Source organism: Lutjanus erythropterus, chromosome 1 (genome assembly GCF_056507025.1).
Source record: "Lutjanus erythropterus isolate fLutEry1 chromosome 1, fLutEry1.hap2, whole genome shotgun sequence".
NCBI classification, from domain to species: Eukaryota; Metazoa; Chordata; class Actinopteri; order Lutjaniformes; family Lutjanidae; genus Lutjanus; species Lutjanus erythropterus.
Window position 1 is genome coordinate 15,004,808 of NC_139317.1, and position 25,863 is coordinate 15,030,670.

Consider the following 25,863-nt stretch of genomic DNA (forward strand, 5'->3'; position numbering starts at 1 on the left):
TTCTGCTATATTTTCCCGCTGTTGCACATGCATAATGTATTTCAAAGTTTAAGGGATAATTCTGGTCTTTATTTTTTCTATATTATCCAATGAAAATACCCAGTGGCGTATGGTAGTTATGATGGGTCCCAGTTCACACTATTATGACAGGCACTAGTGCACCCTAATTATTAGTTATGAAGCACATGCACACACCCTTAGGCCTATATTGTGTATTTTACCAACAATGTGTTAGATTTTACAGTCGAATGAGTTACATTGGCCAGCGGTTCCCAAACGGTGTGCTGACTTTGTGACAATCATACAGTATATCATTGCAATTATTTTTTAAATTTACTATATAAATACTTTGTATGCACTAATTTCCCAATATAGAAGCAAATTATGTGTCCTAAAAATTCATTTTAATAGGTTATTTGTATACAATAACATGCATAACAAAGAAATGGAAAGAATCACTCAGAGGTTGAGAAACAGAGAGGAGGAATTCATAAGAAACTGGAGTAAATGGGTCAAGGACACAAATGGAGTGGAATAGTAAAATTTAAATAAATAAATTATGATTGAGAGAGTACAGAAGCCCACCCCCCTGTTTTTTTCTTTCTCTGTGTTGATTTTATTTCTCTTGTTCTGTCTGCAAAAACAAAACCGTTTAATTGTGACAAAAATAACAAGTAAAAAAAGGATTTATTCACATACTCAAATATTTTTCATAGTCCATTTATAGCTTTTATAGGTTGTGTAGCCTACAATAAGCGTTTAATTCTACTGATTATACTGAATATTTTACATGCAAAAATGAAAACCATTACAGAGATGAGGTTACCTTTTTCAGGGCATTAATTTAGTGTGATCGCTTCCTTGAACACAGGTGTGTTTGCAAGGTAGCATTGTGAATGACAAAGAAGGGCCCGTTCTCTGTCCAATCAGTTGTCCACTTTCTCATTGACCCCATGGACTACAGTCTATATTTATGCCTCTGAAAATATCAATGATTCATTCGTCCGACTCATTCATCCGGTTTTTCATGCATCCTCAACAGCAACAGTTGTGACCAGAGGCATAATGTTTCACAGGTCGTCTTTCTGTACGTCTTGAGGGAATGTCCCCAAACTTGGTTGAGGCGTCCACTTGGACTCAAGGATGAACTGATTAGAGTTTGGTGGTGAAAAAGCAAAGGTCACCGTGACCTAACAAAAAACATTTTTGGCCATAACTCAAGAATTCATATGCTAATTATGACAAAATTGCACAAAAATGTTTAATAGGTTAAACAATGAGTTGACATTTTATATTCAAAGGTCAGCTTCACTGTGACATCATAACGTGCAGCTCTCTATCAGTCCTCTGTACTCCTCTGTAGAAATAGTATTGTAGTGAAGACAGCGTGTTCCTGACTGGACATTATTCACTGGAATCACTCATGTATTGTGAGAACTTCAATTTTGCCAAAAAAAACCCAAAACATAATACCTTTTGTTAAATTCCTTCAAAGTCTTCACAACATACATGAGTGTGGACAGAAATGGATGTAAACTGCAACTTGACTGGGTTTATTGTTTTTAGATACTCTCTTCCTGGTAAAAGCTTGTGACGTAAAAACTGCATCTTTAGTTTGTAATCCAGCCCAAATACAAAATATCAATCAAATATCAAAAGGAGAACAAAATAAACATACACACACAGATACCTGGCCTTAAAATCCTCAAATCCTCTGAACGTACAATAAATATCAACACATGAAATCTTGTGATAACTGGGCCGTGCTGATTATCTGGCAGCAGAGGGCGCTGTGAGCCAAAACTGACCATAATATTTGAAACCAGAGCAAATTTTCCAGCTTTTTGTGTGACTCTGTCTGATGTTACGTGTGCAGCTTTATGATCAACATGTGTGTGCTCAGGCCTCAGCCTTTTCCTGCACTATTTCAGGCACTCCTTTTGTATTTTCACTCTTATACCGGATCTTCCTTCTTAAGCTCTGTCTTAGCACAGCTGATCCCAGAGACATGAAGGCACCATGCCCTCATCTCTTACCAGTCAACGGGATCAAAACTGTCGGGATGCAAGATTAGCCATCGCACCCGCTGTCACCCCCCTCCCAAGACACCTCCCATCCAGGAATATACATACATGTCCGATGTAGCCCATGCACACACACACATGTCAGTCAAGTGTCTGTATTGTAAGGCCATCAACCCCTTTGAACATTAGATACATGCCAAGCAGAGTCTCCCTCTGTTTCCTCTCATCCGCCCTCTTTTAATTCTCCACAGCTGAGGGGACACATGGCACTGATCCCCTGAGGAAGCCCAAGGTCAGACTCGGGGCACAGACGTTCAGAGGGGAGGCCTGCTTCAGTATCCAGTATCATTCACTTAGTGTGACACTCGTCAGCAGTTCAACACATGGGATGCTGCCTAAAGATGCAGGCTGTTTCTGCTTGTTGCTCTCAACAATGATTATTTTCTCCAAAAAGTGTTTGGTTTATACTGTAATAAAGTGTCTTCAGGTGTCTTGTATTGTACAACCTACAGTCCAAAACTCTGAGATATTTAGTTTATAACAACACAAGATAAATCCTCATTATGAGACGTTTGCAACAGAGAAAAAAAAAATACAGAAATGATTAATAGATCATCAAAACAGTTAATCAAACAATCAGTTAACTATCTCATCTGTTAACAGGCCTGAGCTTGTTATCTCACTGCCTGACTATATATGAGTAATTATAAAATGCATAAAAAAAAAAAAAAACAATTAGATTTGTACTATTACTTTCTCAAAAACAGCACTGTGAAGGTGTCAGGACAATTCTGATGGCATTTCTCACTTTTTTCTGATTTCTTACAAATCAATCAACTGTATAAATGAGACTATGATCAGAATTCTAATTCATAATGGAAATAAACATTAGTTGCAGTGAGATACAGAATAGATGCACCTTGGTACAGGTGGTAAATGTCTGCTTACACATTAATGCATCAGTAATGATAATCCAATTATATAATAGTATAGCACTCACAGGGAATATTTTTCTACATTATAACATGTAAAAAAAAAACAAATCCTGATCTGAACTAAGCCTGATTAAAAATCATGTAAATCAAAATATTGTCTTTTGCTATTTAATAAGGTTACAAATAAAATTTTCAAGTGCAGGCTCGTCTTCTGACTTCACAGAGCTGCATAGGTTCTTGTTATAATAACCTTTGGTGCTCATGTGTAAATCACCATGAATCAGCATCAGCTCACACCAGGATACGTCTGAACATTAAGGTTGACACTGCAAGAGCCGTATGGTAAACCAAAGCATAGTATTGCTATCATATCAGGAGTATTAGGATATCAGGTTGAAATGCTGTTGCTTGACTTAACATCACTGAAATAGAAAGAGAGTTATTTGTGTTAAATTAATACTATTTTAAAGTATTTAGCCTCTTAAGCATCTAACCCACTAAACTAATTAAACAGAAATTACAGCCATTTTTTTATAAGAAAATCTTGAGTGATTTACAACTAAAAGCAAACTTAGATTAAATATCCTGCCAGTGTTGGCATTACTGAATAATTGACTTTTCAAAATGTAGTTGAATGCGACACTTCCTCACAAATATAGCAAAGGTAGAGCTACTGCTATTAAACAAAGCAATAAAGCCACTCAGTTTTAGAACAAGAACATTTATTGTTCCTGTTATTGTAACAAATGTACATACATAGTTCCTCATACTCAGTCACAACAACATAACAGCAATCAACACACAGTCAATAAACACACGTCAGGAATAAGCTGCCTCTAACATGTGCATCTTTTCATTCTGTGTACATTTGTGGTGCCCAGAGGATGAACTGTGACTACTTTGATATCCTGATTTTCCATGTAGCACGTTTGCATCTTTGAGTTAAATTTCTTTTGTCCAATATTTTGGTTTCTACCTGCAAACTAATGACATTCTCATCAGCATCAGCTGCTGTGTTAAAGCTGCTGCATTTAAGCGCTAATTGCCAAATGTTTGCATGTGTTTTGTTCATCTCTCTTTGCCCTATATTTGTTGTATTTGCACTATAATTGTTAATTACTATTCATATTATCATTACAATGTTTGTTCTTTATCTGTGCCTTGTATTTACCACCCCTCCCCCCCACTTACACACACAAGCACAAGCACAAGACAGGTACAACATTTATAACTGTCAGTTGTCTGTAAATGTAAAGCTAAGCCTGTTATCCTGAAAAGGAAAGCAAACTGCTCAGAAACTACACACCCTGGAGTTGGAGTTCAATGACAGCCCGTCTCACTGCCAGACTTCATTAACAAATTGCTCAGTTTCACTGTTACAGACTTCTACTCCCTCTAGAAGCTTAGTAAGAATTATCAGACACTTACTCATTCAACAAACATTTGGGCAAACTAAAACAGCCATTCCTGCCTGAAATGGACACTTCAAAGGACAGCATGCTGGCTGCAGCCATGCTGTCAGAGAAGCAAGTATTTAAACTTAAAAAAGCATGTTTACGTCAATTCTGCTGCTACCTTCCCCGGTCTCCCCTACATTTAACCAGAATTCACAGTTAAGTTGACGTTAACTTGACTTAACACTCCTCCAAACCACATGATGAACATGGTAAACATAATACCTGCTAAATATCACACTCATGCTAGCGTTATCAGCATGAGTGTGGTGCTGTGTAATCTAAATTCTTATATAGTGCAGTAGGCTTCTGCTCTATTATTTTGTTCCACTCACACATGGATGTGTACACCTGCATTCCAGCCATACCACTGCGAGAAGGAGGCTGTATTACAGCACCAGCACTCCTTCTCTCAGCTTCCTCCTCCTCCTCCCTGCAGGAAGTAATTGAACTTGAACAAACATGCACGCGCGCGCACACACACACACACACAATCCAAATTAATCACAGGGACCATTACTTTGAGTCAGGGGTGTTTGTGCTGCAGTTCACACCAGCTTCAGCCTCTAGAGTGCAACACTCGCACATCAGTCAGGTCGTCCCTTAATAAAGAAGCTGCTCTCACAGTCTGCAGTTGTTACTGTCACTCATTATCATCACGCACACACACACACACACACACGGGCAAGCTGGAGCCTGTACAAACACCCACACATGACCTCAGTATGCATGCACACACATTCACTCACCCACTTTCAGACGCACACACACTCACACACTCACACACACAAAAGCACACATGAGCCAAGGAGCATGGGCAGCAGGGTCACCCCAGCGCCATGCTTCATAAAGGGCGCCGTTACAATAGGTTTACTGTTACTGTGACGACTGCCGGGACACAATAAGACTGTGAGTGTGCTGCTGCTGCTGCTGCTGGCCTGATGCTTCTCCGTTCCTCTCCATTTTTCACTTGATGACAAGGACTGAGACGGGACAGCATGTTATCAGAGGACGCCCCTGAAGGTGAGTCGACTCATTGCAGGGTTAATGTGTGCCTCAATTTCTATGCATAAGCGCTGAGAGAGATATGTGGGAGAATAATTTATGGATTGCTGAATTTTGATGAGGTTCTCTTTAAAAAAAAAAAAATCATGCTTCAAACACTTAACTGTCAGATTCATTGAAAGGATTTCCCTGAAACCAAAGTGAAATGCAACAGCTTTTAAATTTAGAGCAACGTCAGGCTGAAATGTGAATATGGTGCAACTGTGACACCTTATTACACCTTTAAGCATCTAAACCAAGACATGACATCGCCTTAAAAAATGAGATGTTTCAGAAAAACGGTGTTTGATTGCATCAGACTGAGATATTCAGAAAATAATGACAAGCATGGAGAGATGAAGGCTGTGAAGCAGGAGAGGAGAGGAGCAGGTACACTTTTAGAAATAAAAGTGCTAAGTGGAACCATAAAGGGTTCCTCATCTTGTCGAGAACCTTTTTTGTTCCTGGTAAACCCCCTAGAACCCATCCTAAAGAGTTATACCCTACCATCTGTTAAAGGTTTTACCCAAAAACCCCTATGAGAGGTTCTACAGAGAACCTTTCTTTGGTGTAATGTTTAGGGTGCAAACAGGAAGGGTTAACCAGGGGAGTTCTACCAAAAACTTTTTTATATTTCAAGGGTTTGATTTAGAACACATTCAGAGGGTTCTCCAGAGAACCTTTTTACATTCCAAGGGGTTTATCTAAAACACACTCAGGGGGTTCTACTTAGAACCTTTTTATATTTCTGAGGGTTTTATCTCAAACACGCTAGAAAACTTCTTGTATAAAGGTTTCACTTGGAACCCCTTTAGTGTTCTACCTAGTGCCCAACATAAAGGATTACACCTAGAACGATCTGTGAAGGGTTTCACCCAGAACCTTCTAGGGGTGCTACGGAGAACCCTTCTATGGTGTAATGGTTGGTGTGCTAACAAGAACCCATCCAAGGGGTTCTACCGAGAGCCTTTTTTATTTCAAGGGTCTTATCATTCAGGGGAGCCTACCAATATTTTTTTTTAATTGAAGGTTTTATCTAGAACCCATCAAGGGGGTTCTACTGAGAAGATTTTTACATTGCAAGGGGTTCATCTAGAACACATGTGGCGTGTTCTACAGAAAACCTTTATATTCCAGGGGTTTTATTTAGAACCCAGCCAGTGGGTTCTACAGAGACCCCCTTCATATTTTGGTTCTATGGTGTGGAACCTTTGATGAACACTTGACAAAATTGTTTTGTAAGTATTTCAACAATCCTTGAAGAAATCTTTCTTCCCACAAAGGAAGAACGTTTGACATACCCTTTCTTCAAAAAAGGGTTATTTAGAAGCAAATGGTTCTGGGTAAAACCTCAGCCCTTCAAGAACCCTTTTGGAACCCTTTTGGAACCACTATTTCTAAAAGTGTAGATTGGAACTAAGCCAAAGGAGGTATAGAATGAAATGGCATTTTCACAGGGCGACACATCAAGAGGGCTACTGGGTATAAGGTGGATCAAAATACACAGAGAGCTGAGAGGAGAAGAAAGGAGGAGAAGAAGAAGGGAGGGATTAGGATAAGAGGAGAGGAGAAGGAGGAGAAGGAGGAGGAGGAGGAGGAGGAGGTGGGATTTGGTTTGGGGGTGACAGATGGGACTCACCCAGATCCAGAGGGGTGTGGTGGTGAACTGTGAGATTCCTGTGAGTTCGGACAAGCGGGGATATTTGCACTGCAGCTGTCAATGGTTCAACACCTACGCAGCTCCACCCTCCTCCCCCTCGAATCATACACTCACACACATTCACACACACTCACACACATGGTCATATTTCATATCTTGTGATAGGCCTGCATGGTTTGCCTTGAGTCAATCGTTAAGTAAAATTCCTTGTCAGTCTAAAGACAATGATTCATGTTCTCATGTCGTTAAAGATTAACATATGTTCTGTCATTGTGTCTGGGTAATAGAGGTATACAGGCTGTATTTGCTTATGGCGTGGCCTGTCTGTATTTTATCATTCCTCGTCGGCCATAGTTCAGCGATTAGGTGTAACTTACCTGTAATTCAAACCTATGACATGCAGTAATGTTGTCAGGGTAAAAACAATCTCTAAGTCCTGTGGGCACTATATCAATCCCACAAGTAAACAAATAAAGCTTATTTCTATAACACATTTTAACTATTCTTACCATTATTTACATATTATTTAGTGAATGTGGTTTAATGTTTGTTAATATCCATGTTTTGTGCCTGAAGACCCCCTTAAAAATCCTCTCATTAAACATTTGAAATTAAAGTAAAAATAAATCTTAAATCCAAACTCCCAAGGCGAGCCTTGACAATTTTGGAATTAATATTTAATGTATAGTAAAATCTCAATCTGGAAAGACACTAGCTGTTGAATAAAGGTAGTGGAGTAAAAACTACACTTCCCTCTGTGGCATTTAAACAGAAATATTCAGATGAAGTAGGCCTTTAAGTTGAGTAAATCCACCACTGCACTCTTAGTACAGCTGATTACTCAGTAGGTCTATTAATAATTTTATCGGTTGTGGATGGGAGTAAAGGCTAACAAACCTGATTCATCATCGACAATTAAAGGCGGGAAATAGATGCGTGAGCGGTCATCATGTCAGCATGCAGGTTTGATTTCTCCTCCCGCCCGCCCCGCTGTCCGTCTCACCTGAGCGGAAGTGAACATAAAAGGCAGCGCAGCGCAGGTAAAGGCAGCCTCACCTCCTCTTCCTCCTCCTCCTCCTCCACCTCCTCCTCCTCCTCTTATCCAGGTAGTGCACTGCGGCTCGGCAGCTCTGCCCCTGCAGTCAGCTCTCGGTTTGAGGACAGGAGGAGGCATGACGCTGGACATGTTTCACTGCTGTAAATATGAGACAACCTGAAATATTCCTCTCGTGTCTCTTCATAAGCAGTAACCTCACGGACTAATGGGGCTTCTACTGCTGAGCCTGGTTCTTCGCTACTGGATCAACACCGTGGAGGGTAAGAGGCGGCAGGACTGACGGCTGTTCACTTTAAAAATCAAGGGCAGCAACTCGTTTATAATGTGCAAACAAAGAGTCAAGAGCTGTGACATGCTGTGTTGTTGTTGTTGTTTTTTTTTTAAGACGTTTTATTGTCCAAAGCCTTTTATTACTTTTCATTCCACTTATTAGAATAGTTTAAAAAGTTGTAAATCAATTACATCTTAAATTATTTACATATATAGTCCATGCCATGCTATGCAAAAGTAGTATACCTGAGTGTAATGTAAATAATTCAAATAATACAAAAGGTATTAGAAGTATGTACCCTAGATGTCATTAAGTTCAACTTCAATAAGGACACAAGGACTTTATTTATTTATTTACAACAAGGTTGTAAAATGTTATCATGATGTAGTTCCCTCTTTCATTGATTTAATAACTAATTAATTATAATAATAACTAACTTAAACTAAAAATAGGTGCACGAATTCTGCAGTTCTTACAGTAGTATTTCATTGTTCTTATAAGAAGAAGTATTGTGAGTGTACTCTAAATTGTGCATTAGTGTACTATTAAGAAGTATACTCAATTGCAAATACTTTTAGTGGTAAGTTAGTTTACTTTTGATATGATGTGATTATTTACAACTCCTTTGTAATATTAGTATGATTTATTAAAGTGTACCTCAACTCACTTTATTAAAAGTGTATTTAAAGGCACAATGTGCAACAATTTCCTTATAAAAACGATGCGTAGACTCATATGAACATAATCCCTTAAAATCATCACTTGTGACCCACTTGAATTGTGTGTGGTGGTGTCAGTGTCCGCAGAGACTGTCTGCCTGTATTCCCTTATTTTTCTTCATTATTTTGCTGTACTCGAACAGCTCGGACAAATCCTACTGATTCTGCCTTTAAGTAGGCTTACAAAAAGCGCGTTTCAATATAAGTTTAGTGAACAGAACTTACCCTACAAAGGTAGTATAAGGGATCGGGTGCTGGAACATCAAAATATCAACATAAACCGCCGCACACTGAACTGACTTTACTGTGGATTTATTTGGAGTGAACAACACGTCAGTGCTATGCAATGCTATGTGTTTGATTAATGTAATATCATGTAAAATCGTCATGTTTTTTGGATGAATATTTATTTTGTGAAAGATGTTGAAGCACTGAAAAAAAGAAAAAAATGAAGTGACTGTGATAATTAGTCATGTGATCTGTGTATATTTATCACACCTTTTGCTGCTCATGGGATTCTGTAGCAAGTTAATTACAACTAAAATATTTTTAGTATCAATTGTTTTTCAAACCAGCAAACTTCAGGTTAAACTAATCATCAACACACTTGAAGTATATTGAAGATCAGTCTGACTCCAAGTACACTTAAGTGCTAGAATTTATAAAATATACTTATAATATTTAATTTTCACCAGGGCAAACACTTGACTCACTTTTTAAAATCCAGTTCTCTTTCCTAGAGAGACCTTTAGTTGTTGCAGGAAACTCGTGTCCATGTTGGCATGCTGACTCTCACTGTGTTCATACTGCAGGATCATGTTCAGCTGGCAGCGCTGTGACTTGCGATGAGTGTCTGCAGCTCAGTTCTCACTGTGCCTGGTGCACGCAAGAGGTGAGCAGACAGCGTTTGCATATATAAAAACCACAGCATGTTTGGAGAGGGCCGTAATGCATTCAACAATGTGGGATTTTTGTGCACAGATGAGCAAAAATGACAGTTTGTTTGGATGTTTGCCCCCGGTTATGATAATAAAACTGAGTATTTATGACATACTGTAAAACAATCCCAACATGTGACTTTCAGAATTTCACAGACTGGTTTTCAGTCAGCGAACGATGTGACACACTGGATATCTTACTAGAAAAGGGATGTGCCAGGAGCCAGCTGGAGTTCCCTGTTTCTGAAGGCCAAATCCTGCAGGATCGTCCACTCGGGAAGAAGACTGGCAACGTTAACAGCACTCAGATCTCGCCACAGAAAATGGCACTCAAGCTACGACCTGGTAAGCAACCTGGCACGTGACATTTTAATTTGATGTTTTGCCTCCAGAGGTGGCTTCTTCTTTTTCAGATGGAAATAAGCAGAGGTGGCAAAAGTACAGACATTTTTTACTCCAGTAGAAATACAGAAACTTATGTAAAAAAGTACAGGCTCTGAAATGTACTTAAAATACTAAGTCCCTTAAAAATTATTGAGACAAATGGCTGCAAAGCCCAAGTGGTTTTATGCAAGTGGCCACAGGCGCCTGAAAACTCTACTTTAATACAGTAACAAAGTATTTGTACTTCATTACTTCCCACCTCTGGAAATAAGGTTTTGGTTTCATTTTTGCACAGGCAGTCAGGTGACTTTCCAGGTTAAGATTCAACACACAGAGGACTATCCTGTGGACATCTACTACCTGATGGACCTGTCGGCGTCCATGATCGACGATCTGGAGATGATCAAAGACCTGGGCTCCACTCTGTCCAAAGAGATGGCAAACCTCACCAGTAAATTCAGAATGGGCTTCGGCTCTTTTGTGGAGAAACCCATCCTGCCTTTTATCAAGATCACAGAGGAGGAGCTTGCCAACCCCTGCAGGTAAATATGAAAACAAAACTTCAACAACACCTTCTTTTCTGAGGTTGCAGATTTTCTTCTATCTCGTTTGGTATCTCAGAGAATCTTTGTTTTTGACTCCTGCAGCAGTGTGGCTGCGACCTGCCAGCCAACGTTTGGATATAAACACATGTTGTCTCTGACGAGCAGCACTGACAAGTTCAACGAGATAATCGCGAAGCAGCGTGTTTCTGCAAATATTGACGTGCCAGAGTGTGGTTTCGACGCCGTCATGCAGGCTGCTGTTTGTGGGGTAAAGTCTGTTTCTAAAATCTCTAGAAGATATGAACTTAGATGTTAGTTTGTGATTCTAAAACTTCTCAACTTCATTATTATTTTTTTAATTTACTCAGTTGAGTTATCCCCTGATGATGTAAGAGGCAGAATGAGAAAAATAACGTGTCTCCCGATAGGACAAGATAGGCTGGAGGAATGACTCGATGCGTTTGCTGGTGTTTGTCAGTGATGCTGACTCACACTTTGGGATGGACAGTAAAATGGCCGGCATCGTGATTCCCAACGATGGACAGTGTCACCTGGACATCAACAATGAATACTCCATGTCCACAGTGCAGGTACGTCCCTTTTTAGCATTGCATTATGCTGCCACACTTGTAATGTTTTTTGTTAATTTAAAGTATCATGCGCTGTCAGGAGGTAGGGGCACACTGAGACAGACAGATTTTCCTCTGTCTTTTTTTTGTTTTACACAAAGTATTGGTAACTTTCCTAAATATTAATATTAATAATGACATAACTAATATGGCCCTATTTAGACGATCCATAGCACATGGTCTAAGGCGCACGGTGCAAGGGCATTCTGGGTGTGTCCTGCACCCCTTTGCTATTTAAACGGTCGATAACCTGGATACTAAATTAGGTGCAAGGTGAAAACATACCAATCAGAGTGTCGTCTCCATTTCCCTTTAAGAGCCAGGTGCTCCTGCCTCTGGCTCATTGATATTTAGGTGACAGATTTGGCAGGTTGGAGAAGTGAATGCTGAAAGAGATGCTGAAATGACCCAGTAGTGTATTGATAAAGGCCGTGTAGTTAAACCCACTGGTCAGGCGGTTAGGCTCATAAAAATTATCACCATAATTAATAGTGGATGGGCTGCAGGTGGGCAAAGTAGACTGAAGTGTCTCCTTAGAAAGAGAGAGAGACGCCCAGTGTGTGCGATCTCATGCTCAGAAGCACATTACCCTGTTAATTACTGAAAGCTACCTCTGTTATCATGAGAGTACATCATGAAAGAAAACAATAATACATCAATTCAGAATCATAAATCATTTAAAAGATGCTTTAATGATTAACGGGGAGTAAATATCAGCTGCAAATATGGCTAATATTTAAGCAGCAAAACTAAAAACTCTTGCTATAAACAGACCACTACTAATCAAAATGTTCATTTTTAAGACCCACAGATTAACTGCAGTGCCATAAAAGCAGATTGTGCGCGTATTGTGAACCCAAATACATAGGCTCATCTTACTGTCTGAATAATGCATCCTTTAAATAACAGGAAACTACTGCATCGGACCAGGTTTTTGTTGGTCACTGTCTGCTACCTCAAGATAGCATTGTGCCAGCAGTGCGCCTGAACACACCTCATTTTAAGACCAACACACCCATGGGCTCACAGATGGGTGTAAGCACATATGGCAGGTACACAACGCGGCCGCTAGGCAAGAAAGTGACAACCGAGTCGGTCAGAAAATAGCAACGACAGCTGCATTTCGCTGTGTGCCACTTTGCGCCTGGCAGAAGATAGAACCCATAATGTTGTATAGAAGAAATTATTTACCATTTTGCTATGTATTTCTTACAGTAGTTTATTCCCATGGACCCCACTTGGTATGTTGAATATGTTGGTACAATGAGGGTTAAGAAAAATTCTATTCACCATTTCTTTTCCAGGAGTATCCAACTCTTGGTCAGCTGATTGATAAGGTGGTGGAGAACAACATCTTACTGATCTTTGCTGTGACAGAACAACAGAAGCGTATCTATAAGGTAACAGCCTCTTTCCAAAAACACATTAATTTCCTTGTCAGCAGAGATCTGAAAAAATGGAAGTGTTTGCGTGAGGTGAGCACAATGTTTACTGAGGTCTGCATATTTATTCATGGAGCTGCATTCTCACTGAACCTGTTCGAACTAGCCCTCTTTTCTTCCCCACTCCTTTTTGCGTACTTTTCTTTGCTTGCAGGACTATGAGCCAAAGTCTGTCCACATTTGTAACTGTGACTTTGCTGTCTGTCTGTTTTTTTTTTTTTTATCTCACAGAACTATGCAAATCTCATACCTGGCGCCACCGTTGGAGTCCTGGCGACAGATTCGCGGAACATCTTGGAACTGATTGTGACAGCATACAAGGTAAATAAACAGTCTTGATGATCTGGATGTGCAGGTAGGCTCTGTGACAGAGAACACCTGCCATTATAAAAGCAACGACACAGTGTGATTTTTTTAAATGGGGTTATTTGACATGAAAATGAGTTTTAACCAAAACACATGGAACATAAAGATTCAAGATTCAGGATTTTGTCATTTTCTTGTGTATTTGCGTGCATACAAAAATGAAATACTGGTTCTCTGAGCCCATAGCAGTGTTAACACAAGAGATAAAAAGATAAACAAAAGTCCCTTAAAAACAACAACAAACAGAACAATACAAATCAATCATAGAGATTAGCAGCACAGCTCAATAGTTTCAAAGAAGTGCCTGTTTCAGTTGAAAAATGACATGTTTCCAGTTAAGAAGTGCATGTTTCAGATTAAAAAGTCTATCATCTTAGGTGCACAACAGCATTACAACAATGAATTAACCCATTGCATCTTTTCATCTTTTCTATCAAAACTGATAGTATCTCTGCCTTTTGTGCTTCTCCTCTTTCATTCTTTCTTCTATTACGTTTTCCCTCCACCTCCCGGTGGTTTGCATCAGCATGTTTGACAGCAAGTCTCTGCTTGTCTCAGCTGTTTGATCTCCTCTCCCCCTTCTGACTCTGACTTGCTCTTTCTTCCCCACTCTCTCTCTCTCTCTCTCTCTCTACCTGTGTCTTTCTCTGTCTGTCTACCTCTTTGCACACTCTGTCCCTCTGTAAATCTCCCCTGGCGGCGGCGAGTGGTGGCGAGTCCTCTAATTACTTCATCAGTTATGTTGCTGACAACCACTTTTAGTCTCTGCCACGTTAACCACACTGAAGAGATGAGTACTTACAATCAAACTGATTGTAGATAGCTGTGGTTCTTAAAGGGATAGCTCTGATTTTTTTGATGTATGGTTTTGTGAGGTACTTATCGATAGATGGTGGTAGACACACTTCCAGTTTTGAGCAGCAGAAGGTGGCTGTGGACAGGGTCAGCAGTAAAACGTATTTTTTCAGTTTAACTGTACAGTATATTTAGGATATTTGAACTGCTTTATCTTGCTGTCAGACAGCCTTTTCTCACAGGAAACTGCTGTTATACAAGCCAAATATCACAATCTTCAAACCAACCAAAGTCCATAGATGAAATCAGTGATTTTACCTTGCAGAGCACAGGAGTTGCTGGTCCACTGCTGCCTCAGTCTGTTAGTTTGTTTGTTTTATTGTGTAACTTCCACAACCGAAACCGAATCTTTTAAAACACTGAGGTCACACCATAACAGAAACAAACCAACAAATTGAGGCAGTGAAAGCTCTGCAACTCCCATGTTTTGTGAGATAAAATTACTGATTTTGCCTATGGAGTTTGGTTGGTTTGGAAAGAGCAATATTTGGCTCATATAACAGCGGTTTCCCATCAGAAAAGGTTTTCTGATGGCAAGGGAAAGCAGTGAAAATATTCTAAATCTAGTGTATTTATTTATTATAGGTGGACTGTTTTTGTTAGGTATTGTAGCTGTCCACAGCAGTACATTGCTTCACGTCAGTGCTTGTGGTCTTCTCTGCTTCCTCAAACAGGGGGTGTGCTGCCCAGCATCTGCTGCTACACTGACTTTTAACAAGTACCTCATATAACACCACATTAAATAATCTGAACTATCCCTTTAAGATAAACAAACAGAGGCATATTTAGTGACAGAGGATGGATGATTAGTTTTTAAACTTATCTGCAATTTTAAATGAATGTCTGTTGCTCAGTGAATAGATATTTCAGCAATCAGAATTTAAATACCCTGCAACAGATTTATTGATCAACAGTTAAGTCTTTTGAATCTGTTTTACTTTAATCCATCTTCAAATTGGGTGTATCCCATAAATATCCCCCTGTTTTCTCCTCCTTAGCAACACCGAAGATGCAGTACAATTACAGGCCTGCAGGAAACGCACAATTAACCCTGTTATAGCACCCAGACAGTCCGTCACAGAGTTCATTAGTCAGTCAAACACAGTGTTTCCTCCGGCTGAGGTTAGCTGTCACTCTGTCCTCAGGTGCTTTTGAACAGCCCAGCACACCTGGGATGATGACTCACCCAAAAAGGGAGAACTAGATTGGAGGTTTCAGACAGTCTCAGCACGCCACAGGTCAGAACAGGGTGAAAGTGTAATCCCACTTAAAGCCCTGGAAATCCCAAGTCATGATCATAGAAGTCAGTGCTTTCATTTAGTAGTTGGTAAAAAAACCTTTTGTTCAGCACCAGGTCCGTGCGTTTCCAAACAAAATGCTGATATGTTAATATGCTGTTTTCCAGGAACTCCGCTCAGAAATGGAACTGGAGGTCCTCGGAGACACGGAAGAGCTCCAGATGTCCTTTACAGCCATTTGCCCGAATGGGACCGTCCTCCCTGATCAAAAACGCTGCTCCAACATCAAACCTGGAGAGACAGTCAGTTGTTTTGCTTTAAATTGCTCTTTCTCTGTATCTGCAGTGATGGAAAGAGTGCTGAAAATATTATTCAACCATAAGTAAAACTACTGGTGTAAAAAGTGAAAGTGCAAAGTATTCTTCTGAAAAACTACTCACATTATTAATTACTTTTTAACTGTTGGTTTTTAATGCATTATCAAGAGCAGACATTCAATCGAAAGGGGTTTCCATTTCTATAAATCTTCAGTTTAAATTACTCCCAACTCCAGAGCTGTTTTGCTCAGTGGGCACAGTCAGCTCTCCAAACCTGTGCCTGCCATTTTTGTCCATAACTCTTGGTTTTTATTGGCCTCTTAAGCCTTACTGGCCACAAAAATGAAGATGAAAGGGCTGGATATTAACTCAAATTGTAGATCTACTCAGTAGCAAAGTATATTTAACAGTGAAATCAGCAAAGTGAATTATATAGTGTTGTGCATAATTAAGTAAGAGTAAAATTAGACTTGGAAAAAGTACGCAAGGGCCCAGAAAATGATAACAGTAATGTGAGTAGTTCCACCCTTCTGTATTTACATTCTGTATTCAAAATTAATAAAAGTTAAGAGAGCAGAAAGAAGGGGACAGTAAAAGTAAATCTAGCAACTCAGTTGTCTGAAAAAAGATTTATGCTATCAAACTATTTTGATTATTGATGAATTTAATTGAATTGAATATTAAATATCTTCGGGTCTTTGACTGACAAAACAAGACATTTCAAGACATCAACTTGGATTTTGAGAAACTGGGATGGACATTTTTCACTATTTTCTGAAATTTTATAGGTGTTGCAGCTCTGGATTAAACATGACAATTAACTTGAATCTTTCTTGTTATTTGATAACAAATAAATAAATAAGAATTTTTGTGTAACGTATTGTAAAGTGTTACAGGTAATTTATACTGGGGTTGTTTTGTGATGTTGTACTTTGTCTTGTGTTACACTGCACAGGGTGATACCTTGTTTTCAGTTTCTCGTGTGAAAGTGTTCAAACTGCTGGTTCCCAAGAGTTGATAAATGTTGACTGCTGCAAAGTTGTATGAGACTCAGCCTTCAGCTGCTTTCTCAGCAGATAACGGCAGAAACATCCACTAGCAAGGAAAGATAGACACAGCTATGCAAGAACAACTGCGAATCAATCAAAACTGTTAGTATCTGAAGGTGACAGTATGGGATGATTTGTCTCACTGTGTCCTGTAACAAATCGAAACAGAGAAATTGATGCATTAAAATTATATCTCACATCTCAAACCGAATGTTCTGAATTTTACTACAGGTCATACATACTTTTTCACATTTTTAAAATCCACAAAATAATTCCCTAAAACAGCTGGGCTTTGTAGTTTTTTTAGCATATTATTCAGAGAGGTATGCACTGCCTTTTTTGGGGGCTATTTTCAAAGGCAGATTTATTCGCATTTGACACTCATATTTACTACAGCAGGACAGTGTTTGTGGGGTTGATTAAAAATAAATGACAGTGTCCATGTTCTTCATAATGAAGGATAGTGTCATTTGGTGCATTTTGGTGTTTTGATGTGTTTTTAATAGATTTTGGAAAATGATGGAGCTCTACAGCACAGTAGAATAATCTGTATCAGTTTTAATCTTTTCATTGGTGGTCTTCTTTTCTCCTCAGGTCGTGTTCAACGTGTCTGTGGCGCTCCCAGGATGCATGTCAGGGGTCCGGCACTTCTCCCTCAAACCAGTTGGCTTGCAGGACACTTTGGAGGTGGAACTGGAGTCTCTTTGCTCGTGCGACTGCCGGCAGCCTCCTGAAGCAAACAGCAGCCGGTGCACCGAGGGCCAGGGGGCTTTCCAGTGTGGCGTGTGCGTGTGCCAGCCAGGGTTCCTGGGAGCAGAGTGCGAGTGCAATGAGGAAAGCGCTTTGTTGAGCAACTGCCTGGCGAACAATGAGTCGGAGATATGCAGCGGTCAGGGGCAGTGTTACTGCGGACAGTGTGTGTGTCATGCATCCAGCTTTGGACACATCTACGGACCGTACTGCGAGTGTGACAATTACTCCTGTGTTCATTTCCGTGGGGAGCTCTGCGGAGGTGAGAGATGACACATGAATGTCATGAATTATTCATGTGTTTTTGGGTTGAGCTTCAGTCACTTTCTCAACCAAAGCCTAGGAAGCAAAACATGAACTGTATAGGGAAGAACTGAACAATGGTTCATCACTTTGCTGGAAGCTGACAAGCAAGATTACCCATCAGTCATTGCACGTACAACAAACAATGAAGCTCAGAGAGAAGTTTTTTTAACCTCATATTTTTATATGTTCTATTTATTTTTAATTTAAAATTATTAACGTAATTAATACACTTCAATTTTATATTTAGTAAAATATAATAATTTTTAATTCATTAAATATTTACTTCAATACAGATACAGACACAGATCATTTTGTTAGTTGAACAGATACAGATAATGACGTCTCTGTGCATCTCTATTTATGCATCTAGGCCACGGGGTGTGTGACTGCGGGGAGTGTCAGTGTGAGAGCGGATGGACGGGCGAGTACTGTAACTGCAGCACCAGCACTGAGGCGTGCGTGTCGGAGGATGGCACTCTCTGCAGCGGCCGGGGGAGGTGTGAATGTGGCCGGTGTGTCTGCTCCGTACCTGGAGCCTCTGGGGACAAGTGTGAGAAGTGCGCAACATGTGGAGACGCCTGCAGCTCTGCGAGGTGAGAGCACATTCACGCCACCAGCTCTTGAATGAGGATGCAAGGTAGAGGTTTTTGTCGACTGTAATTGCTGTTTCTTTACCTCAAAGATATAAGATGTTGTCTCCATACGCCACATGATCCGTCTGTTCTTTTGAGTACAGGCGTATCAGGTTCTGCTCCCCTTGTTCACATGTGTCTACACCTTCCATGTGACATCAAAAGACAACTAATGTCCCCAACACAGCACTAAGAGATTTCCTTTCTCCATTGTAAAGCAGCTGTCAGGACTAGTGCCACATGATCCCACTGTTACAGGGGAGACGGGTGATAGAGAGTGAGTGAAGCCTTGGGAAAACTGTGATAAGTGACCAACACTGTGATTCTGTGTTCTTTGTGCTCACTGTGTCAGTGACTGAAGCCTCATTAAACTCTAGCTTCCCAAGAGGTACTATATCACCTCTCAGGAAAACCTGACCTTTTTGTTTTTCCACTTGTTTCTACACCAGAACCTGTGTAGAGTGCCATCTGGAAGATAAGGATGATGTGGAGTCATGTGATCAAATGTGCAGCGTCCCTAAAATTTTCATCAACACAACAGCAGGTAAAGGACCCCCCAATCTACTTTCTCTTAGACTTCCAACCTATATTATTTTGGTGTGAGTTGCAGGGGTATCTGTACCTTTGTCCAGAGAGGAGAGGCTGGAAATCCACTCAAATTAGATGGGATGTATGCATACAGAATTTTCCCCTGTAAGTGATTTTTTTTTATTTAATGTTAAAAAAGTTTAATTTTCTAACAATGTAGTTTGTGATCTGTAATAAGACCAAGATAGTTGGTCACCACCCCAGTCTTTTTTCTTGTAGTCCAGGACAGAGAGGTTAGTGGAGTTCTTTTTTATAGAACAAACGTTTCATCAGATAATCTCGAAAATAAGATGCAGATCAATCAGTAATTAAAATAATGGTTAGTTGCAGCCCTAATGCCAGTGATTGTGTTTGGTTTGGCCCATTAACTACAAGTAAGGCTGGTAGCAGTACTCAGTACCTTCAAGTTATCAGCTGAAATAAAACACTACCAAGCGGTATCAAAAATTCCCCAGTCAAACAATACCTGCATTCAATCCTTTTTGTACCTGTATGGAAGTAAAAAAAAAAAAAAGGTATCTAATGGAGTACTCTATTGGTACTGGTATAACTTTAAAGGTACTGGTGTCCTCATTTTTTAAACGATATCCAGTTGTTACCATATTTTTTCAGATTGATTTTTCTTGCCACGTATTCATGCCAGTACAGTGTGAAACTCGACTGGCCGATACTTGAAACTTGCCTCAGATTGTTCATGTATCAGAGGGAATATTTTGTTCCCTGCATGCAACATCTAATGTGGTGCTGGGCGGGTACTGTTTTGTAAATGCTGGTGGGAACCTTCCAAATCTGAAACGTGAGAAGTGGCGTCCATGTTTGCTTATTGCTTGCTGTCTAGGTTTGTTTTGTTTGATAACGTATGGTAGCTGAGGAATGCCTGGCTTTTTGGCAGCCAAACCTGGATATCAGGGTTTCTTGGAAGAGATGAACAAGGAAGAGTTTTCAAAACAGTCCCTGACATGATATAACATAGATAGCAACCAAGGTCACTACTGTAAATTTTCTCTCTGAAGGAACACCGAACAGGATCTCTGACTGGTTTCAAGTTCACAGAAGTTGATATTCATATCACACTGGCATGAAATCAATGGACACCTTGAAGGAAATAATGTAACACGTATGATATGATTTAAAAAATGGTCAGGTTTTTAACACCTTCCACCCCACCCCTCCCTACCATAGGCCTATTTTTTTAATTCATAGGGCGTGTGTCAAGTTTCTCTAGTCAGAGATCTGGAATAATTGTGTTTTGGTTCGGTGCGTATTCAAAGTTTTAAAGTTAAGAGTGTATAAGGGCTTAGAACATTATGTTGGAAACATATGATGGCAACTCCCATACTATCATGTCTCAAAAGTTAATGCAGCAATTGTTGGGTTGACACCATTCATTACACAGCTTTGGTGCAAATTTAACCATTTTTGTCTGCTTGAGAATTGATAAAAATGTTCAAAAATCCTTCTATGATATCATATTAAGACCCATTGAGGAACTCCATAGAAAGATTAATGCTGTGATTTGGCATCAGAAACTTTTAACATTTGCAGATTTCTGCAGGAATTGCATTTTTTGGCCATTTAAGTATTACATTGGAATTTTACTGGCATATAACCGGGCTTGCTTGGAAACCTCTTTATTGTTAATATACCCAGGAAAACCATACATGCCTTGAATGCCATGCCAGATTGCCATGAGAGATTATCTTGTATTTCTGTGTGTATTTCTCTCCTCCTGCCTGTCTGTCTGCGTGTGTGTGCCTGTTCAGTGCAGCTCTGTGTCTGAGCTGTAAAAAGTGTCCGCTCGTCTCCTTCTCTTTCTCTGCTTAAAACAGCTGACTAGTTTGACCTTTCTTCTCGACCAAATGCTGCATTCCTGTTGTATTCTACAAGTTGATTCAAATTCAATCAACACGAGCTGAAACTAAAACCAGCTGGAAAGAAAAGATGTGCTACATTTACAACAGGACAAAACACGACATGCCGCCACGGCATACAGCACAATAATTGTTTTGTTTCGATTATCTTGTTGTAATGATTGTGGGAAGCCAAAATCGGAATTGAAATTGAAATTCGATTAATTGCCCAGCCCTACCCAGTATGTGGGAATATTCATATAGAATTGGTGAAAATAACACACTTACACTGCATGCAAAAACTAGGTGTTTTTTTCCCAAAACTGCATGGATTAGCATAAAGTGGGCATATCTGAAAAGGGCAACTTCCTGGGTTTCCATAGAAGCCATTTTCATTCAAATATCTTGAGTTGTGAGGTCTAAGGATTGCTTTGAAAATGGCCATGCCAGCTTTTCCCTGGAGCGTTATCTAGTCTCCTTCCTGACAAAGGCTGGCTACCTTTAAAACACAGACAGTAGAAAAAGAGCTTAATTTTAATTTACAGTCAGTCCATAAACACCGGCCTTTGGATGACCTCTTACCTGTGCTGTGCATGCTTGTCGTCGCTGCAGTTTGTCCTCTCTGCCCAGTGTTTTTGATAGTGGTATCAACACGGGGCCATGCTAAGTTTCCCCATGGGTCAGAGACTTGGAGGAATGCTGACCTGCAGCGACTCGGGTGTCTCTCTGAAGCCAGCCCCCTCCCGTCGTCTTTAACACAACACCATCCATGTCCATTCAGGCATTGCTGGACAATGGGGAACATATTATTTACCTTGTCGTACAGGCAGAGCTATTGTGGCTCATGTGAATAGCCGAAGGACCTCGTCTTCCTTTATAGAAGAGATTATTTTAAACCCACTACACTTGTGCAAGCTGAGAGGTATATCTGATTATCACGGAGGATTTTCAGGCTTCAGATGCAAAATACAATGGCGCGGTCCACACACACACACATGCACGCACACCAGATTGTAGTGTTTGATATGGAAATCACACTGACAGCTTAACAGAGGAGAGTATATCCTTTTACATTCACAGCACAATGTTGAAAGGGAAGACAATGGACTCCTTATGGATATGCATGTTCTCATTTCCTCTCAGATTATGACACGAGTCCTTCTATGAAGTGCACGCTGATGACAGAGAATGAGTGCTGGATCTCATTCAGCGTGGTAGGAGGTGACACGGGGACCACTGCCTACAATCTCGAGATTTACGGTGAGTTTAACAACATGAAGTTCACATCAAACAAAGGGAAGTTCTGGTTTGAGTCTCATCTTGTCCTATGTCCTGTCCCAGGTTGTCCAGAGCCTCCCAACATCCCCATGATTATTCTTGGGGTCTCCCTGTCCATTGTGTGCATCGGCCTGATCCTGCTGGTTGTGTGGAAGGTGCTAGTGTCGGTCCACGACCGTAAAGAGGTGGCCAAGTTTGAGGCTGAGAGATCAAAGGCAAAATGGCAGTCGGTAAGACGAACTCACGTAAAAGATAAGGCTGGTGATATTCTATATTTTGCTCATGAAAACACCAAAACTGACAATGAATTTATTCTATTAACAAGTATTGTCTGTGTGGTGAGCCAAAGCCTGATATAACTTACTATGCTGTGCCACAGACCTCCATTGTTGTCCAAAATCATTTGAAAAATAATAACAACAAAATAAACTGAAGAGAGGGCAAAACAGGAGAAAACAATTTGTCTAGATGAGGGTTTAACAACCTGACGGTCTGGCCTTCAGAAAACTGACAACTACACTCCGACATCCTATTGTCAATAAAATATTGGTAGTCCAACATGAAAAACAAGTAATGATTTTTCCCCCTCTTATTATTATCCTTTATAATACTTCAATTTGAGTGATAGTCATGGGCAGCAGTTTCTCTGAAGAGGGATGAGGTGGGATGTCATCCAGCTTATTAGCAAACTGACCAAAATGCATCCCCCTTGTTAACCTGCCATCCAGCCATCTCTATCCCCCAGTGGCAGAGAGGAGCAGAAGGGTTGTTCAGCTGAATCTGTGAGTCTAGTCTGCTTGAATCATTGATCCTTTATGTGACTGACGTTTGTGCCAGTTAGAATCTATGACCCCGACCATGGCTCTGCAATATCAGTAGCTTAACTGTGCTGTGTATTGATAAATCTGTGGCGCTGTCCGTGGTACTGAAGTAGATGACGGATAAATAATGGCCAAAACAGTCGTTCATGGCTCAGTGCATTAGTGGCTGGTGAACAAAATGAACCAAGTGCCTGCTAATCATAAGTAACACTTCATTTGAGTGGGGTGTCCATTAGACTGGTGAGGCCGAGCAAAAGGGTTATTGGAAATTAAATATGAATTGTTTAAAGAATAATGTCAGAACTGGCGACTTGTCCAGGGTGAACCCCGCCTCTCACCCAGTGTCAGCTGGGATAGGCTCCAGCCCCCTGCGACCCTTCAGGAATAAGTGGTTACAGAAAATGAATGAATGAATGAATAATGACACAGTTGTTGAAATGAAGAAGGAAATCAAAATGATAAAGAATTTAAATATTTTAACCAAATATGATACTAGAAAGCATAAAGATTTTTTTAATATATATGTAAAATTTTAAATCAAGGATGAAATGAAAAATAGAGTCCTTATGTTGAAGTATATGGATCTACAAATAAGAGCATGTCATGATACCTGTCATGAATGTGAAGGAGTCTTTATGAATGTGTATGACTGTTGTCATAACTAAGACAAAAATGTCTTTGTCATGACTACTTGATATTATCAAAGTTAAAGAAACTGATTAGCTTTATGTTTTAACATTTCTTTGACACTGGCCGTCATAAGGCATTATAAGTTTGTCCTCAAGTAGAGTGGTACATTTTAGATTTGTCCTAAAGATGTCATTAAGTGCCATCACAGCGTCAAATGCTTTTGTAGCTGTGTCATGAATAATTTCTTGACTTCACGTAAAGTGTAGGTATCATTTGAACTTGTCATGAAGATGTTATTAAATGTTATAAGGTCAGTTTGACAACAGAGCACAGAATCAAGGTGATTTAGTTCACAGAGTTGCCTGATGGACAGATAACGCGTAACTAGTTTCCTTGTTGCCAAAGTAGGCCAACCGCTGTCTGCTGTAATCTGTAGCTGACGTTAGCTAGTTAGCTCGGTTAGCCATGGAGCTAGCCACCTAATTAGCTGACTCAAAGCCAGCAAGAAAACCACATCTGTACTGTATTCCTTGTCGTGAAACTGGCCAACATCTGTCTCAGAGACTGTGTTCAGTCATTATGATGAACATTGGCTCTGTGGTTTCTTTTGAGTTGATTCCACTTCCACCGTCCTGCTGCAGTAAATAGTCACAAGTTCACCAAAGCTACGGCTGAAAAAGTAGCAGTCTGAGTAATTTTGACAAAAACTAGAAAGCCCACTGACTTAGCAAATTAGTAGCCTTGTTACAAAATAAAAGTATGTATTTGTGACCTGTTTTAAATGTCTTTAGTTGGACAAGGTGGTATTTAGGAAAGGACTAACACATTGTTGGTCTTTTCATACTAATTATAATAGCAGATATAGAATATCCTCACCATAATGTACTAAAATCTGTTGTTCCATTTTGTTAATCCAAAGTGATTATGAAAAATGATTACTGCATGTTTTTTTTGTGTGTCTTTCTTCAGGGGACCAACCCTCTGTTCAGAAGCTCAACGTCTACATTCAAAAATGTAACTTATAAGAACACACAGAGAGAAAAGATGATTACACTGGATCACTACTGACGATAAACTAGAAACAATGCAACATCTGAGTGCACTTAAGTGTGCGTGTGTTTGTGTGTGCGAGTGTGTATTTGTGTGTGTGTGTGAGAGAGAAAAACATGGAGTGGGAAACATTTTGTACTAGAGTTTGTTTTTGTATGAATCTCTGTGTCGAATCAGAGAGGTTGTAACACAGTAGACGACACTGTGAACGGAGGAACACTACATGATGAACTTGCTGCTGTAAAAGTGCACTGCCAATGTACTGTCCAACACTGCACTTTCCTGCTGCATGACCCGACAAACTGAAACACACATCTGTCTACTGTAACATGCGGCTTGGAGAGGAGGAGTCTACACTACAAGTGGTCTACTACTGATAAATGTTTTATTCTAATGAATGTAAATATGCAGGTGGATGATTATGATGTTTTTTAAAATATTGTGTTTGTCTTTTATTGTAAAGTAAGGCTGAGCCTTCGATGTTGTTTTTTAGTGGCATGGCACATAAATAAAAATGAGTTTTGACTTATTGTAAAATTGTACTTTTAGCATTTAATATTATTTGTATGTTACAACACACAGTACCAGTCAAAAGTTTGGACGTACTTTACATTAAATGTTTTTTTACATTCGTTTTTACAAGAAATAGTTCAGATCATACCAAGTTTTCAACGCTGTCATCCAAGCAACAGATGGATGCTTTAAATAATCTAAAATATTAACAAGGAAAAAACTTTTGCACGCTTGCAGGTTGACAGATGCATAGAAATCCATGGGTCCACAACATAAAACAAACAAAAAAAAACTTTTGCACACTGTCCTCTGCACTTGCAATCAAAGATAAGATAAATAAGTGTTTTTTTATTTTTGATTCTTAAAAAGCAAAAACATATTTTTCCTTGTTTCACATTTTTGCTACCTGATTCCATATTTCATAATGTCGATGTCACCAGTATCAATCTACAATGTTGAAAAATAACAAAAATAAAGAAAAAAACAGAAGAATCAGAAGATGTGTTCAAACTTTTGAC

General features: G+C 39.7%; 1 protein-coding gene across 3 annotated transcripts; it reads left to right on the forward strand.

The window, feature by feature from the left end:
* The first annotated feature begins 5,338 nt into the window (after nt 1-5,338).
* Nucleotides 5,339-25,369, forward strand: itgb6 (integrin, beta 6). 3 transcript variants are annotated; one of them, XM_084714691.1, is made up of 16 exons: nt 5,339-5,436; nt 8,365-8,434; nt 9,977-10,056; nt 10,249-10,447; nt 10,782-11,028; nt 11,134-11,299; nt 11,460-11,621; nt 12,965-13,060; nt 13,334-13,423; nt 15,729-15,863; nt 17,522-17,939; nt 18,354-18,576; nt 19,065-19,159; nt 22,197-22,313; nt 22,395-22,561; nt 24,752-25,369. In XM_084714691.1, exons 2-16 carry the CDS (start codon nt 8,380-8,382, stop codon nt 24,848-24,850), a joined length of 2,349 nt encoding a protein of 782 aa, XP_084570817.1. In that variant the 5' UTR covers nt 5,339-5,436; nt 8,365-8,379; the 3' UTR covers nt 24,851-25,369. The 3 variants fall into 3 exon arrangements, with proteins under 3 accessions (XP_084570817.1, XP_084570826.1, XP_084570811.1); XM_084714700.1 differs by having other exon boundaries at nt 5,398-5,436; nt 8,362-8,434; XM_084714685.1 differs by lacking the exon at nt 5,339-5,436 and having other exon boundaries at nt 8,235-8,434.
* The last annotated feature ends 494 nt before the right edge of the window (nt 25,370-25,863 follow it).

Excerpts from the sequence above, each read along its gene's own strand:
- itgb6 (XM_084714691.1), top strand. The coding sequence starts at position 8,380 with ATGGGGCTTCTACTGCTGAGCCTGGTTCTTCGCTACTGGATCAACACC. Across the intron at positions 11,029-11,133 it reads GAGCTTGCCAACCCCTGCAG|CAGTGTGGCTGCGACCTGCC; the intron begins GTAAATATGAAA and ends TGACTCCTGCAG. Across the intron at positions 19,160-22,196 it reads TTTCATCAACACAACAGCAG|ATTATGACACGAGTCCTTCT; the intron begins GTAAAGGACCCC and ends ATTTCCTCTCAG.